At 44.2% G+C, this 18,666-nt stretch overlaps 1 protein-coding gene across 1 annotated transcript; it reads right to left on the reverse strand.

Moving 5' to 3' along the window:
* Positions 1–2,595: 2,595 nt before the first annotated feature.
* RAPSN (receptor associated protein of the synapse) lies at positions 2,596–15,586 on the reverse strand (the record flags this gene model as incomplete). Its single annotated transcript, XM_083457643.1, has 8 exons — positions 2,596–3,620; positions 4,819–5,018; positions 5,967–6,020; positions 7,449–7,571; positions 7,837–7,935; positions 8,401–8,559; positions 10,086–10,424; positions 15,371–15,586. 8 exons carry the CDS (start codon positions 15,584–15,586, stop codon positions 3,548–3,550), a joined length of 1,263 nt encoding a protein of 420 aa, XP_083313769.1. The 3' UTR covers positions 2,596–3,547.
* Between the last annotated feature and the right edge of the window lie 3,080 nt (positions 15,587–18,666).

Genomic DNA, 18,666 nt, shown 5'->3' on the forward strand with positions numbered 1-18,666 from the left:
CAAAACGTGTGGTTGACATAACAAGTTCATTAAACGAGGTTATTATATACCGTTTGCTGGCAGGGTTGGAAAACGGGGGCCAGCAACAGGGAAGGAGAGAGACGAGGGAAGAATGAGTCCGGAGGCCAGCTTAGCTTTAAAGCCTTTTAGGGATATAATATTCAGGCAGTCAATTAACTGTGAACTTTCCCTTTAAAGTGTTCAGTTAATTGACAGAGTCTCAATGTTCCCATACGCTTAGCGTCAGGTGGTTCAGGCGAAAAAACACCCTTAGCGCTCTTCTCCTTTGCAATCGCCGCTATCTACGTAAAATGTGTTTACTGTGTAATAAAGCAGTTGAGACCGGGATCTGAGTCATGTTTCAACAATAAAGACCGCTGCCAAGTCGTTGTCACTCAGTCCCCCATCAGATAGATGAAGATCGTGACCCACACTTGGTTAAAATTCTCACGCAGTCTGCAATATGGGGATGCTAAAAGTGGACTTCATTAGAGGGTTGTCATATAAGCCACTGTGTCTCGCAGCATGCCACCACATCGGCAAGATGGATTATTAATAATGGGTGACATCATGCTAGGAGATTGTTGCAAGCCGCTCTCTCAGCCTCAGCTCTCCTCCCTCCACAACCCATGCTAGGAACATTTACTGTAAGCCAGCACCCTGATAATTTATTGAAAGATAGGGTATAAATCCTAATAAAGCCTGATCTTGCTTATTTGCAATATAGCAACATTAACATGTAATTGTATAGTTCCTCTCTTCCTTGTACAGGAAACCCTTTCAGAACCTAATTAAAAAACACACACACACACCACATTTTTTCACATAAGACAAGTTTGAAAGTATTGCTAAAAGTTGTTTTTTGTTTTTACATCTAGTGGGCACAGCTTGGCAAAGCCTGGTACCTTGCTGCTACCTTTAACCTCAATTTAGTATTCAGTATAAATTGAAGGGTTTTTAAAAGCACACCTTGCTCTAGGTTTTACCTATTTAGTTGTGTGGCAAACTGCTTACAAAATGCAAACGTTCTGTCTTAAACCTACCTCTGCTTAACTGCCTCTGCTGACATGTTAGGAACAACTTGAATTGATGTGTAATATCAGTACATTAATTCAGTTACTCAATACTGTATATAATAATGCAATGAATACATTCACTTAAATAAGCTCCATATCACAGAGCTTGTGCATTTAATGCATCACATTCTCACCTGTTTCATTTTCAGCCTTATCAATTTGTGATAGCCAAAAGCAGTCAGATCTATTGAAGACAATGGTCTTGAAGTGTGGTTTTTCTGCTGTATTATAACAAACAACTAGAAAAATAAACTAAAGACCTGAAATGACTTTCTAGTGTGTCTGTCTTCACTAGTTGCTTGATAAGCCTGTTGCTTATTGCTTATAAGCTTGTTGCTTAATAGTCTTTCATTGCATTTTCTAGGGGGAAAGAAGGTTCTCAATGCCATTCCTCACATACTATGCAACTGTAAGCATATTTTCTCAAAAGTAAATCCCACTGAGTTCAGTGGGACCTCACAACAAAGGTGCTTAGGATTGCAGTCTTTGTGAGATGTGTCTTCTGGAAAGCTATAAAACACAGGTACGGATTTAATCTAGCATGCTACATATAGATCAGGGTATAAGTCCTCATCATGATGCAACTCCTATGCTGCCTTAGGGATGAGGGGCCTAGCCTTTAAAATGTGCTTTTGGTAAGAACTTTTGCTGTTTACAAACTCTTGTAGTGCTGTACAGGAGGGATCCCAAAGTCAACTGTAATCGGTAGAAAATACAATCTCTCCTCCTCCAACCATCTCCCAAGTCAACTTGCTGTCAAACCATAGACAGCTGGCAGTGAAAAAGCAGGATTCTTGTGAAATCTGCTAAGATTCTGCACACACATAGCATAAGAAATCCACAAAAACCCTAACAAACATACTGATTTATTCCCTCATCTGCACTTAGGGTTGCTCACAAGCCTTTTCCAATTCTCCTCAAATAGGTCTTGCATTAAAAATGATGCCATTCCCTTCTCTCTACATTCTGGTTTTCTTGTTGTTGTTGTTGTTGTTTTGATAGGAACACAAAATGCAACAGTATATTAATAAAAAATGATGCTAACTACAGCATGCATTAAAGGTAAAGGTAAAGGTACCCCTGCCCATACGGGCCAGTCTTGACAGACTCTAGGGTTGTGCGCTCATCTCACTCTATAGGCCGGGAGCCAGCGCTGTCCGGAGACACTTCCGGGTCACGTGGCCAGCGTGACAAGCTGCATCTGGGGAGCCAGAGCCGCACACGGAACGCTGTTTACCTTCCCGCTAGTAAGCGGTCCCTATTTATCTACTTGCACCGGGGAGTGCTTTCGAACTGCTAGGTTGGCAGGCGCTGGGACCGAACGACGGGAGCGCACCCCGCCGCAGGGATTTGAACCGCCAACCTTTCGATCGGCAAGCCCTAGGTGCTGAGGCTTTTACCCACAGCGCCACCTGGGTCCCTCAGCATGCATTACTGAGTTAAAAACTGCTTTTAATGTTTGTGGGTGGTGATGGTGGGAGAGACAACTGTGTCAAGGTAATTTGAAAATACTGAGTCGTTGGCTGATACAACTTTATTGATTCCAGTATAAATAGTTTTACCGAATGTATAAATATACTGAAGACAACATAATTGCAGACAGATAACTACTTCTGCTTGTGTAACATCACAATACTATGGCAAATGAATAAAACAAAAGAAACATCCCCCCAACAAACACCTTCCCCCACCCTGGCCCAAGAGGCTTTCCCTTTGTAGTCCATGCAGCAATTAGATTTTCTGCAGGAGCAGAATAGAGCGGCTCTCAAGCCAAATAAATCCAATACTCTGGGCAGAATCCCAAGCACACTGTGGCAGACACAAACACATTGCTGAAAGACAGGTGGAGACGTCACAGAGCTGAACATTCTAAGGCAAAAGAAGCTTGAATTTGATAAGTCAGGTGAGCTCATCAAAGGATCCTATTTTATATTACAGATATCATATTAATTTCCCAAAGTATATACAGGGAACTGCTGCTAGGCATCCAATATATGCCATGAGGAAGTAACTTATAGCGGTACTTGGGAAATGGCTGGTACCTCTCCATAGCTACATCATCCAAGTACAGTGTGTTGTCATGATAATTCCCCCCCCCCCCCCACAAGGAATGAATAAAAACAAGGTGTGTGGTATGAGTGTCAGAACTGGACCTGGTAGAAACTACCAGAAGCAGCAGAACATGAGAATGAGAGGACTGGGATTGTAGGAAGACATGCTAACCAACTCCTTTCAAAGAACAGAGGTGACATATTGGTTGTGATAACTGGTTTTGAGGAAAGAGATGTCAGAGAACTCCAGGTAGACATCCACAACTCAGATGTGTGGAACATCAGGGAGCAGAGAACTAGGTCCACATGTTGCATCCAGTCTGCAGGAGACCCTCTTCCTACCCATTGGTTCTCCATACCATGAGCCCAAAATGTTCCAGCTATTTGACACATATTGATTGAGCTCTCTTAAATCATGGATCACACAAATCCTGGTTTAACAGATGAGCGTCGGCAATTGGGGCAACCACGTGTCCCATTGGTCTGAAGGCACCTGCAGTGAAAAAGAAACACACCTTAAGCTGGAGTGTAGAGGAGGTCCTAACTTAAATAACCAGTCCTTAGGGAGGAATAGGACCTGATAATTACTGATTACCTATATTCATAATTGAATCATTGGAAAGAACCACAAGCACCATCTAGTTCAACCCTCTCTGCAATGCAGGAATCTTTAGCCCAGCATGGGGCTCAAACCCACAACCCTGAGAATAAGAGTCTCACGGTCTACCAACTGAGCTATCTCAGTACAGTATTTAAGATACAGGAATAAGGCACATAATGGTACCATTAAAAAAACACTGTCATTGTAGTGTTTTTGAGTAGACTCATTGAAATTAAAGGACATAATCCCACTGATCTCATTGCATCTACTCAGAGTATAACTTAGTCACTCACTGTTTTCCAAATCTGTTACAGGGTTGCTTTCTTTTTCATTGAAGAAAACTAAGCAACACATTTGCTGCAATTTGTGGGTTGTATCCACCCACATTAACCATTAGTAATGGCTATGCTACCAACCTGTTCACATTCTCTTTTTTGTTTGTTAATATTTGATCTGCTATTTACTACATGCTAAAGTTAGCCTTGCCAGATTATGGATGCCAAGATTTCTCATCCATGAGGTCATTTGCTGTTTCTTTTTGATGCTGGCCTCCAGGACCTCTTTGTTTACAATCAGACTTCCAAACCACTCCTGAACTCCCCTGGTTTCATTCCATGCTTCTGCAAAGCATGGAGTTGCTCCATTCACTCGCTCTACCCACTTGCCTGTTGCATTTCCCACCATGTAAGGCAGCATTTAGTAACTCCCAGCAACAGATTACCCCTTCAACTCCTTTTTTAATGCACAGCATATGCTAAATTTGGACACCATTTTGGAATAGATGACCTTCAATTACTTCCTGATTTTATTATTCTATTTGCTCATTTTCGAGTAGACATCAAGCACAATCCATCCTTTCTTCCATTTCCAATTCTCCACATTTTGCAACTAGTTTGTGGTGCAATATGACCTACTTCCTACTGGCTCATAAACTTCAATATGCCTCCCTACCAACTTCACTACAAAACAAGAGTTGTGTCATTAACAGCAGACCTTCATTAGTTAATAAAGAATTCATTCACTCACCAACATCCCCCAGTCAATTCAGCTCTATCACTTATGATCTGATGCATCCCTTTCTGTTACTTACTTTATATGGAAGACATGGGAGCAGGGCAAAGCTTGGAGCTGGTGGTTCTTGTCTCCAATAGATTCACCACACATGCCACAGTAAAGCTCCATTTCTTCCACACATTCGTGAAACTTCACCACATGGTTGCGAAGCTCCCGCTGCTGCCCCTTTGTGCGGTAGATGCCTTCACACAGGCAGTGAACCTTCAGCAGGCCAAGCTGTGCAGAGATGGGGAAAGACGGAAAGGGCATCACAGAGGACTAGACCGGCTTTCTGCGGTTCCAACCATTTGAATCCTTAATCAGCAATAAAACTTTCTCTTTTACAACTTTCCTACACCTTTATCACCTCCTGCATCTCCCCTTGTGCTCCTCCTTGTCCTCTACCATCTGCCAGGTTAGTCTTCTCTCACCTAGAACTCGTTTTTGTAAGGTGAAAATCTTACAACATACATATTAATCAAGCTTGATGAACATGCCCCTCTTCTCAGGTTCAGCGGACAATTTCCCACATTAACCATACTCAGAGGAGACCCACTGAAGTTTATGGACATTTACAATGATTGCCTCTCCTAAACCATCTGTAAAATGAGAGAGGTTGTTTTCTCCTCAGTGTAGTAGCTACCATGCTAACTCCATTTTCCTGAAAGTTATAAAAAGCTGGGAATAGCTCTTTTCTTCCCTTTCTATTAAGATGGCCTGCCTCCACCAAGGGCGCAGCTTACATTATCAATTTACACTAAAGTGTTCTCCTGAAGAATCCTGGGAATTGTATTTTGGTGAGGTGTTGCAGTTTCTGTTAGGAATTCCTATCCCTGCTACCTCAAAAGTACCCTGGTGAAAGGAATTGACTGTTAACCAATTATATAGTTTTCCATCAGTGCCAGGGCTTTCATCAGTCACCACTGCCTTTTAAAAGTGTCTTCTTATGGTGATATTGTGCATTCATTTTCACTTGGGAGCTGCCTTGGAGGCCTGTTAAGCAGAAAGCTGGATTCAACTTTTTATATCCTTTCTTATTTAGAGTAGACCCATCAAAGTCAATGGTCATTGATTTCAGTGAGTCTCCTCAGAATATGACTTAGATGGACACAACTCAAATATTTTAAATAAATAGAGCAGATTACCTCATAATTGGCACAAGGAATTGGCAATGAGAGGACTTACCTTGTTTCCTAGTCCCTCTGCCACCTCATAAGCCTTCTCGATACTTTCTAGTGCCTGTGGGAAATGAAACAAGCTCACTATGCTGCATACTACTGTAGACGAGACAGAAATAAATCCATTTTATGCAGCTTTCATGTTGCATGCCAGAAACACACCTCAGGTGAAAAGGCTATGGCTTTAGCTTGATTTTTTTTAAAAAAATATTACAATCTATTGTGTGCATTACTGTCGGAGCTCCTATATCTACTAACATTGGATAGCTCACTGAAAACTTCAACTCAACCATGAAGTGGCAGTGAGAAAGCCTAGTTCCACCCTAGAGATTATTAGGGAAGGAACAGAAACTAAGATGGTCAATTTGGTAAGGCCTTTTGTGGAAATCTACAGTGCAGCTGGGACACAGGTGGTGCTGTGGTCCAAACCACAGAGGCTAGGGCTTGCTGATCGGAAGGTCGGCGGTTCGAATCCCTGCGACGGGATGAGCTCCCATTGCTCGGTCCCAGGTGCTGCCAAACTAGCAGTTCGAAAGCATGTCAATGTGTAAGTAGATAAATAGGTACCGCTCCGGCGGGAAGGTAAACGGTGTTTCTGTGCACTGCTCTGGTTCGCCAGAAGCAGCTTAGTCATGCTGGCCACATGACCCGGAAACTGTACACCGGCTCCCTCGGCCAATAAAGCGAGATGAGCGCCATAACCCCAGTGTCAGTGACGACTGGACCTAATGGTCAGGGGTCCCTTTACCCTTTACAGTGCAGCTACATGGTCCTGCTTGCCACATCTGATTATCGCTGTTGGCAACCATCTGTCTCGAGGGACAATGGAGTGCGTCTCTAGCGGCGAACTCAAACCGCTGGAGAATCACAGCGCCCACAGTGGCTGCAGAAACTGGTAACTTGTAACTGCTGCCTCCCACGTTGGAGAGCTGCAGATTTCCCATCTACCCCTGCCATGAAGGAATCCTTAGTCATACTCTCTGCAAATGGTCCGTGAACATATCTGAGCAGGAAGGCACTGTCTCTGTCTCTTCATGCCCACTAACCCTGAAAGAAAAACCACCATACTGTATCTATTATGGGAACAGGTAATCTTAATGTTTCACGGTTATCTCCTGATTTGCCTTATTATGTACTTTTGAATTTCCCCAGCCACAACCAAGGATCTTTGGTTGGAACTGGATGTTACAGTTTTCTGTAAAATGAGCATAGAACTGAAGAAATAAAGTGCCATGGTGATAAAGATCAATCCCCTTCTGCTCCCCATTTGCTACATTGGTGTCTTAGGCTACTTCTTAATTCATGTAATAAAAATCAGGCCACAGGAACATTGGATTGGTACAGGCTAGCCTTACCAGTATGAAGAATATTTAAGGTGGTAACTGCGAGGGCCAAGTTGTTGGGATTTAGGGGAAAGAACTGAAACGGAAGAGATCAAAGGGGAATCAAGTGTCATCTATTCAGCTTTTCAGTTTAGCTTATCACTGACCTTGTCCAGTTCCTTCTGAATCACCCAGCACTTGGCCACGCCCACCAGCACCTGGATCTGTCCCAGACGGTTCCCAATCTCAGTCATGATGCTCATTGAGGAATCGTAACGGGGGAATGCTGTCTGCGGTATAAGACAGGTCAATCACTCTCCAAGCCTTATAACCTAATCTCCAGACTGCTGTTGCCTGTTTCATAGGACGGAATGGGTGTTTCATACCTGCAGGAGCATGCAGAGCTTACTGAGGCCCAGGACAGGAGTCTTGTTAGAATAAAGTCATAAACTCAAACAAAAAAGCAGTGGGTCTCTGGCAAGGCACCCCAGCTGGCTTAGTTCTGGGCAAGTGTACCTGGCTGCCCCCCACCCCACTCTGCACGGGCCTGCATACCTGTATATCTGCACGGCTGCGGTGGATATCAGCAAAGCAAAGCAGGCATTGTGCCTGCAAAGGACGATCTCCATGCTGAAGGGCAATCTTCATTGACTCCTAGCAAGAAAATGTCACAGAATCAGAATTTAAACCTTTTCAACCACACCATAGATCCAGTTTGCTCTAAGAATTTTGCATCTACTTGGGGGTGAGGGTATTCATATATTGTATATTGGTCTTGTGCCCCACTTGCACTAGAGAGCCCTCATCCATGTTATCTGCTGGCAATAAGAGAAAGCAGAATGAGCTACGGGGCATATATTGCAATAGATGCCTTTATCTATGTGGGAATATACTTTGAACTATGTCAGACCTTCTATTTGTCTATCTAGCTCAATACTGTCCACTCTGATTGGCAGAATCTCTCTAGGGTCTATTTGACCTTTTAACTTGAGATGCCATGGAGTGAACTTGGGATCCTTTGCTCACAAAGCAGGTCTGTTGCCACAGAATTACGGTCCATCCCTTGCTGACCTGCAGAGACCTCTCCTTCTCCTTTTTTAGCGCCTCGCCACCTTGTACCTCACAGCATTCCATTGCGTCGGCCAAGCGCCCCAACTTCCGATAGGCCACAGCCATGTAGTACTGACTCATCGCTCGGTACTTTAGACTCCAGCCCTTTCCATAATCATTCACCAGTTCCGCAGCCTTGCATGGAAAGAACAGGGCTTTCTCATAGTCCTTAAAAAGACAAAAGCAGGGACAGAGGTGGGCGGGAGAGAAGCATGAGACCCTTAAGACTGCTTGTGGAGCAGCAAAGAGCCTGTCAAGGTAATAATGGGAGCACCTGTCTCCAGTTCTGCAAGCAGGCGGAAACCTAGTCCCTAATCAGCCAGGCTGTAAGGTGCATGCATTGTATGGTATGTTCAGCAGACATGCCTATTTCTGATCAATCTCTTAATTCCACAACCTCTCATTAATTAGAAGATAAAACTTAGCAGATTTACAAACTCACCTATTTGCAGTAACGTAGGGAAACCCACCTACTCTGCACATTGCTGTTGCTCTTCAAAGGGGCTTGCATCTCATTGTACAGGTTTTAGTGAACAGCAATTTGGGAAAAGGGTTTGAGTCTTTTACAAATCCCCAAATTTAAAGGGAGAATGCATTAAAAACAAGCATTGCCAAGGTTACACCCAGGGTCAGGGGGGCTATTGCCTCAAAATATGAATATGCTTGTTTCCCCCAGAATTGGGAGAATTTCCTTCTCAGAAATGTAAAGCATTAGGAGGGAAACCTGCCAAACTCTCTCCAATGGAAAACACTGGTACTAGCAGTGCTTTTTCCCCCTGGGGGTGCTCAAAGGTACGCAGTACCAGCACCCGTTTTTCCCTAGAAGAAAAGCACTTATTAAAAGTGTGGCACTTACTCCAACAACTTTATGGTGAGTACCTTTTTTCTAGAAGAAAAGTACTAGTAGTTTGGGATTCATTCACACAAGTGAGGGAGTTGTTTATTGAGTTATTTGATAAAACATTGTCCATGTTAATGGGCACTGCATTCACTTTCTCAGAAAATTCTGAGACAACTGATCAGACACAACCACATAACCAAAAGGTGCTATAACTGCAGTTATAATACTTTGAAAATGGTGGCAAAGTAAGTTATTATAAATGTTACGGTCCCCCTTAAGCACATTTTCATTGTGTACAATCAGCTTTACTTGCTTGGCAAATAAATAAATAAAAGGGGGAAGGAAAGGGGGCAGCTGTCCAGGGGGAAAAGACTTTGGCAATCCCACCCGCCACTGCACCCAATCTGTTTTGATTTTGGTTTAGACATGATTGCTGGAATGTAACCCCTTGCGTAATTTGCAGGCTTCCTATACCAAAACTGTAATATATGGAGCAGCCTCAAAGTCAAGCCCTTCTTTAAGGACTGCCAACTTGGCACTGCCACCTCTGCTAACTAGGCATTCAGTGCCCCGCTCCTCCCGTTATTGTTGGCAAGGGTTGTCAGGATCTTTTCAGCCTGCATGATGGCTCCCCACACTCATTGTGGGGCAGCCTAAGAGGGGGCAAAGGTATCTGCCTGTCACCAGGATACTTTCCTGACCTCCTGCATGCACATTACATGACCAAACCAAACCACAGTCTGGACAGGCCCATGGACATTTGTCTGCATGCCTCAAATTCCTTCTGCTCCTGTCATATTGACCAACTTCTTAACTGCACTCCCTCTCCACCTCCTGCCTGACCAGTACCCACCTTGAGGTGTGTGTAGAAATTCCCTAAGCTGCAGCAGACGCGGCACTCCAGCATCTTGTCGTCATTGTTGTGGGCGTAGCGCAGGGCTTTCTCAAAACACTCCAGAGCCTTCTGGAAAATGCTGAGGCCGAGGTAGGCATTGCCCATGCTGAGGCTGACTTGGCCATTGAGCTGCAGGCTCACTGTGGTGCCTTGCATGTTCAGGCAGGTCTTGCAGTAGGAGATGGTTTTTTGGAATTCACAGAGCTTCTCATTGCTCCGAGCCAGATTCAGGTAGCTCTCTGTAAGGTAGTCCGGATCCTCCAGTTCCCGGGCTGTGTCTATCTGCACAACTGCAAACTTCCAGCAGAGAACAGAACATTTAAGGAACATCAGCTCTGTTGCTAGAGAAGATACCGTGATGCATTCAGGTGCATGATGCATTGAGGAGCTTGGAGTTAAGAATACAGAGGTATGATACACTGGGTGAATTAAGGCCAGAGGTGGAGGTTTAAGCAGATACAAGAGACCTTCATGTCAAAGAAGCCTCAAATGTGGGTATAAGGAGGAGCTGCCAATGGTCACAGGAGGAGACAGAAGGTGAGAGAGGGAGGAATTTAAACCTCCTTCATTGGAGGTTTTTAAGCAGAGCTTGGATGGCCATCTGTCATGGATGCTTTAGTTGAGATTCCTGCATTGCAGGGGGAATGTTCCAACTCTATGATTCTATCATTTTATGACTCTCAATGGGCATCGTAATTAATCCCCACTCTTCACAGCTATACTACTGTAAACTCCAATGATTCCGTTCAGTCTATTGCTGGTTAAGGTCAGTTTTCTTCCTACTCAATTATCCTTACCAGAGTTTCTGTGTGAGGGAATTTCAGGAAAGATATCTTTCAGTAAAATTCAAGATTCCTTACCCATATCGTACCCTGTCTTTTTATATTTCAGTTCTGGCATTTTCAGAAAGATGGCAGCAGTATGAGAATGGACTGAATTGCTCCCTAAATAATTTGTTTTGGCTTATTTTCAACTACATTAAATATTAAACAGCTTTAACTAAACTAATTTCCTTAAATAATTAAATAGCTGTGCAGGTCCCGCTCTCAAACACTAAACACTGTGATATCCGATCACTCTCATGCCTCCCTGGCTCGGTCTTCCCATTGCACTGCAGTCTGCTGCTTTTTGGCTCATAAAACTAATCGTTTTCATGGCTACTCTGTCTGCTTTCTCGTTTAACCCTGTTATTTGCGTGGAGGTTAGCGGGAATAAAGGGCCAATTGCCTAAGAAAACTGTTACATGTGGGGAAGCTAAGAGGGCAGAGGGCGCTACCAGCAAATTCAGTGGTATAACTAAAGCTGATTTAGAGATCTGGTGAAACAAAGGTGCTTCCCCAAAAGGTTGGACTTTTTGCGGCAAGAAAAGTGACTAGAAACATGGGATGCAGTAACATCTAACCTCCCCACAAGCAAAGAAGAAAGAATGCTCATTAAATAGCCAACATGGCCTCATCTCCTTTGCAAAGAAATCAGGATGAATGCTCAATAAGCAGGTAATCTGGAAGCACGCTGGGCAAGGAAAGGGCTTTCTTGTATAAGAAACAAGTGAGTCAGAAATGGTAGGATATTGCTGCCTTGATTTTTTAAATTAAGCTGGTCTAAACCCAAACGCAATATAATTAAGTAAAACAAACTACTTGACTCTTTCTCTCTCTCTCTGCTGCGTCTCCTTACCACGGGCTGGTTCCCTTCCATGCAGAAAAGTGTGTCCTGGGTAAAGCAGTCCTAACAACCCTTTCCATTAACTTGCTTCCCTTCTGTGTTACCATTAAGAAAGGGATTAATTGTAGCCAGGATGCTGATCCCTGGAATTGCACCCTAGACCAGCCCCTCTTCAACTCACATAGCTTTTGCCATCCAGAACTTTTGCCTGTGGTCTCTCCTTTAGTGTTAAACAGGTGCAACTATGTCCTTTCCCAGCTAATTAAAACCAGCTCCCATGCTAGATTTGAGGCAAAGAATTAGGCGCCATCTTGATGAGCAGAAGTGCTTGGCAAGGCTTTCCATTTATAAATTGTTTATTCCAGAAGGTTCTCCAAACTTAGGTCCAGGTCTCTTAATTTAGACTCTGAAGTATTCAAGGCAAGGTATCTGTATCATTTCCAGCATCTTGATGAAGCACACGTTAGAGATGAAGTCATCTTAGCTAAATTAAATGTTTCACAGGTTATCATCCCTGTTTATTATTTTAAGACTTAATATTAGATCTAAGCCAATGCTGTCCATGCATGTTTGTGCATGCAGTGTGTGTGTGTGTGTGTGTGTGTACACTGAACTCATGCACTCATACAACTAGACTTCACCTTCCTCGCTCTTCTCACCTTCAGAATCTGCTCTAAAGAGTTGGTAGACCCTCCAGAGCAGATTTTGGGAGTATAACGGGGGTGGGGAGATTGGAGGGAAGGGAAGTCTCCTTGCTCAAGTGCAAGCCTGCTTACACAACATTGGATTCTACTGCGTCATTTCAGGCCTGCTGTCTCATTTGTTTTTCTATGGTTTAAACCTGTATTTCCCAAACTTGCGGCTCCATCATTCCTGACCACTAGTCTTGCTAGCTAGGGATGATGGAAGTTGTAGTAGTCCAACAACAGCTGGAGACCCAAATTTGGGAAACCCTGGCTTTAAACCTTTAAAAGCCCCTGTCAATATTTTGGTCAATTTGGAACCTCTCCTGCTCTCCATTTATCTGCAAAGCCTCCATCGCCTTCCTCCTGTCTATCTCTCTGCACTGATCTCCCAACATGTACTGTATTTTTCGCCCCATAGGGTGCACCTAGTTTTTATTTGAGGGGGGGGGGGAATAAAGAAAAAAATATATATTTTCCCCCCAGGTGCAGGGCTGGGGCGGGGGAAGCCCGAGCTTCCCCCAAGCCCAGCCCCCAGAACAGGCTGCTATCCGCAAACCTAGGGAGCCCGGCGGGAAGTCATTCTGGTCTCCCCAGGCTTGCGGATATCTTCCCAAAGCCCGGGGCGCGTGGCTCAGCGCGCCCCAGGCTTCGGGATGCAGGCAGCTCCCACCGCCAGCTTCCAAACCAGGTTGGGGAACAGCAGGAAGGTGGCGCTCCACCTCCACGCTGTTCCCCGAGCTTGTGGGGCTGGCGGTGGGGAGAAGCACTGCTTTCTCCACCGCCAGCCTCCAAACCAGGTCAGGTTTGGAGGCTGCTATCCGCAAGCCTTGGGAGCCCGACGGGAACTCCCGTGGAGCTCCCAAGGCTTGCGGATAGCTTCCTGAAGCCTGGAGAGCGAGAGCGGTCAGTGCGCACCGACCCCTCTCGCTCTCCAGGCTTCAGCGAAAGCCCGCATTCGCCCCATAGGACGCATACGCATTTCCCCTTCATTTTTGGAGGGGGAAAAGTGCGTCCTATAGGGCGTAAAATCCGTACCTTCTTGTGACCTTCACTCATCCATTCCTACAACCCTCAGCCATCCAAAGGGTGCCTGCTCCTTGCAATGCCTTCCCCCTTTCCCCCTTGCTGTCCTGAAATGCCCTCCCATAACACTTAAGAACATAACTAAAGCCCTCCTTTGCAAACTGGAATGCTCCTGGCCACTGTGTATGGGTTTGAGCATCATTAAGCACCTCCTCATCCAATGCATCTGTTCTTACCTAAGAAGCACCTGGCTGTGAGCTCTTCAAGGTGGATTGCATCACTCAGAGGCCTGCACAGAGATTAATGCACTTGGCTTTGTGGAAGATGTGACAAGATTAAACACGAAACACCAAACTGAGGAAATGACATTAAACAACTGTTGGGGTGGCTAATTGTTGTTCTTCTGCAGCCCCTCTTTTAAGTTTGTGTACATACCTATTTGGACTGTGAGCTCTATGGGGCAGGGCTGTATCCACCTGCCCATATTTCAGACTTTAGTGTTTTGGTTCTATAGAATCTCTTGTGTGGCTATCACTTGGTCTTGGGACTCAGTGAACCCTCAAATGAAACACTTGCAAATGCTACTAGTACATGCTGCACTAGCAAGAAATTAGGTTCCCAAGTATTTTACTGAAGGGACCACTAGTGGAGCTGAGTCTCTGTTGAAGGTACACTGGCCAGCACCCAACCCACGATATACAGATAATCCTCCCACAACTGTCTACACTGCACTTTCCCTACAATTGCCTTAAAATAAGGGTGACTTAACTTTTGGCCCTCCAAATGTTGCTGAACTACACTGTAGTCATAAAAGACGTAAGTGCAGGGCAAGTGGCTGTGGCTTGGCTGAAACTGCCCCACAGGCCAAAGGGGGACGCCTGGGGGCTGGATGTTCCCTGCCATGAACTACAGCCTCCACACATCAGCTACACTGGCTGGGGCTGATGAGATATGGAGGGCTCACAGATTCACCACCCCTGCCTTCAAAAGAACTAGTGTCATGTAGTGGCCAATAAGAACAGATTCTGGAAGATCAGAATTCCAGTCTCGTCTCATTGGATGGCCTTTTGCAAAGCACTTACAACCCAGTGGTTACTAGCCACGATGGTTGTATAGCTTCCCTCTAGGATCAGAGGCAGCACGTCTCCGAATACCAATTGCTGGGGAACAACAACAGGAGCATCTAGTTGGCCACTATGGGAAAGCGGATGCTGGACTAGATGGCTCTTTGGTCTGATCTATAAGGGCTCATCTTTTGTTTACCTCTCACCCCCTGGTTAGGTATGCAGGGTGCTTTGAACGTTTAGGGGAAGTTCTGGCAACCCTGATGAAGCACCATTGGGGAGTCACTGCCTTACTGGCATCAGAGCATAAATGCCAGTAAAATGGTAACAAGAAAGGAGTATATGGCTATTGTTGCTGATTTATTTAATTTGTATAACCCCCTTCTTCTGAAGATTGCATAATATGACAGATGAGTCACTGAAATCAAAGGATAGCCTCAGGGCATTGCCTCCTGAACAGTTATGCACACTTTCACACGCAAATAATGCTTTGCAAAACTGAACAATCTGCTACAATAACACAACATGCTTTGGCTAGCACAATTACGTTCCTGGGAATTAAACATCAAAGATGGACAATCTAAGAATTTCTGGGGATGGAGAACTGGGAGCAGAGATGCAGGATGGCAATTTACAAATCTAAGCAATTTACAGGACCTTCCAAGAGCAATTCTACCAAATCCAGGATCACTGTATTTGCAGTTTGTCTGCTGAACTGCTCCCCAAAGCCTGCTTGCCCATGACAGCTCCCATCCCCGTTTTAGTGAGAGAAAAGAGCAGGCATTCAGCGTGAAATCTGCTTTACCTTTAGCATGTCTTTGTACCTGCCCATCTCCGAGTGAGCGGTGATGAGGCAACCCAGGACTCGAAACCTGCCAGCAGCATCCGTGCTCTTTTCCAAAACCTTCAACCAAACTTGCAGGGCCTTTTCTGTCTGGTTGGACTGGTAAAGTTGGAGTCCTTTTTCTATCTGCTGCTTTGTCTGGTCCTGACCCATCTCCTTTGTGCTCAAGAGCGTCATATACTAACCTGCCAGGACAGCAGACACACCGTGAAATAAAGTTGGCGCTAAAACTGGAAGGCAGATTTTACCATTCGGAAGCTCTGGACCACAGTAAACTCGGACGATTCAGATGAAGGAATGTCAGCAGGAAATGGCAAATGTGGCCACCAAGGTCTTAGGGCAACCATCCTAATATTCTAGGCTAGCATCTTGGATGCTGCTCTCCTGCTAGAACTTTCTAAAACCCAAATCAATGAACAAAAGAGGCGGAAGACAAAAAAACCCACTGCAAGAAAAGAAGAGAAAAATCTCAAGTGGCTGGAGTGAAATTCAATCGGAATGGCCACTCCTGTGCCCCTCCCCTCCATTGGTGACAGCTGTGCCCGCCAATCCTGGTCACATGACTTCACAGGAATGCCAGTCTTGGTAACTCCCAAGGTCAGAAAGCAAGCCAGAGGCAGCCGCTGTCCTTCCCTCTACGTTGCTTTTATAAATATACCAGAGAAGGCATCCTTTGCTGCTGTGGTCTAGCAAATTAAGGCTTTCATCCATTTCCATTCTAGCATTAAATAGACTCTAAGAGCACTAAGGGTTTATGAGTAGCCTAACCGTGAGATGAGATGCGTGGTGATTGTTAAGCGCAATGGCCAAGAATGCTGCCTTCTTTAAGGCACATCTTGGAAACCTGAGTATTAAATGCAGAAGGATTTAACACCGAGGATCATTTCGCACATTAAACATCAGCAAACCTCAAATTGCCACATAACATACATTCCTCAGAGGGCTGTTGACAGTAACAGCTCCCTAATGAGTGAATGTCTCTGCTATGTGTATTTGTGGCACTCATCCTCTTAATATTTAGGAACACACTTTATCTTAGATGTACATTTTAAAGTGCAACATTTGAAGTGGCTCTGAAACATTATTTGCCAGATATGAACTTAATTGGAACCTTTTTCATGCAAGTGTAAAGCTGAGCTTAGGGAACTTGGAACCAATCCGCACATTGTATTTTGGTATTCTCCGGTCCATACTTGTATGAAAGCATGTGTTTTGTAACGTGGAAACTGCTGGTTGGCCCAGTGCACACTGGAGAGTCAGTTCCTGTTATCAGCCTCTCAATGAATGCATTCATGGGGAGAAACCCTACATTACAAAAACTATTTTATATAAGTACAGATACACACGTGACAAAAATAGCTATGACTGGTACTCAGCATGACAGACTGTGGCACATCCATATTTTACTGAAGGCGGCGTATTAGTGTACAAATTAATACAGATGAGGTATATTCATGGAGCCTAAGGCTGTCAGTGGTTACTAGTTATGGTGGCTAACTATCATATCTGAGGCAGTATGCCTCTTAATACCAGTTGCTTGCAATTATGAGTGAGGGGGCACTATTGTGCTCAAGTCCTGGCTGTGGGCTTCCCAAAGGCATCTGGCTGGTCACTGTGAGAAAAGGGATGCTGGACTAGATGGGCCTTTGGTCTGACCTAATAGTCTTGTGAGCAAAATCCTAGAATTCTAGTGGTTGACTAGTTACTAGCTGAATTAGGGCCACATGCATAGTGGTAGAAAATTCTTAGTAGCATGTTCACAAGAGATAACCATACTAATAGGTCTAGAAGAAACTAGAAGAAAAAGACAAAAGTTTCTCCATCTCTCACAGCACAGCTGCATTAATGAAAATGGCTGAACTGCGAAGGCCAGCTTTTTCAGTAGGTGGTGCTATGTACATGCAGAACTCTTTACCTTAGTGCAGGGGTGGCAAACCTTTAGCCTATAGTTCACAGATAACCTCTCCAAAATCTTTCTGTGGCCTCCAAGATGCTTTTTTTTTTTTTGTGGATTAGGAGAGCTGGGAAAAAAATTCACATCAGGCAACCAATGTGCCCCTTTGACCTGCGACAACTGTTTGCTTGTAGATCAGAAAGAGGGAACACATTTGATCTCTCCATAGCTAGAGCAGCTGTGAACAACCAAACAATCTTTCTTGAGGTTCGGAAGGATTGAACATGCAGCCAAGGTGGGACGACAGAAAATGAATACTACAGCCAGACAGAAAATGAATACTACAGCCAGACTGTTTTAATACACAGGCCTGGTTTCAGCTGATCTTCTTTTATACAAGCAATACAGCTTCACACTGGGAATAACACACAGTGAGCATAATGATGCTTTGTTCCCATTTCTCACTGAAGGGAAATGGGTCATTCACAGTTGCTTCCTCCATCTTCTACTCACCCTTTTAAACAGCTATTAGTTTTTCTGCTGTTTTGTGTACCACGAAAAGGTGATACAACCCTCTGCTGTATGCTTAAAAGGCTGCACTGGATGGAATGCATGACTGAATAATTACTACCTTACAGTCACCGTTACAGTAATTAAATTGACAACATTGCTTTAAAAATGTTTAAAGGTGTTGATCCAGTAAGAGGAAAAACTATTAATACCTCCTAAATTGTTCAAACAAGATGACCCTGATTCTAAGAAAAGTAAGATGTTTCATTTCCTTAAGGGCATGATTCCTTATGTCCCAACTGGCTTCTAAATGAAATTCTGCCTAATACTCATATTTTTATGCAAATCATTTTGTTGCAAAAGAGTCCACTTTGCTTTACATTTCTGGGGAGCACCTACAATGTACTGAAAGCCATTTTGTAAAAGGAAACAGCTGGTTTAACCTCCATTTTTCAATAAATTGAGAACTTGGTAGTGATTTGAAGCAGAGGGTGCAGTAATCAGCACAATAAAAATACAGGTGGTCTCCAGACCGACAAATTCAATGCAAATCAGAATTGTTCACTTGCAGGATGTATGATCCTATTTGTACATGAATACTGATAGGGGTTATGAAATTGCTAACTACTTACTCAAGATGAGTTATAGTAGAAAGCACTCTGAAAACAAATGTGAGTTGCTGTGGCATTACAAGAAGCAAATGCAGTATCTGAAATGAGGGAAGAGATGGGAAAAACAGCAAGCAACAGAGTGTCATTATACAAGTTTATTATGTATCCATACCAAGGATCTGCTTGTTTGTTAGAGATGCCTGAACTGGCAAAGCAATTCTTATGCGATACACGGCCTCATC

This window comes from Podarcis tiliguerta (assembly GCF_965153285.1).
Source record: "Podarcis tiliguerta genome assembly, chromosome: 1".
NCBI lineage: Eukaryota > Metazoa > Chordata > Lepidosauria > Squamata > Lacertidae > Podarcis > Podarcis tiliguerta.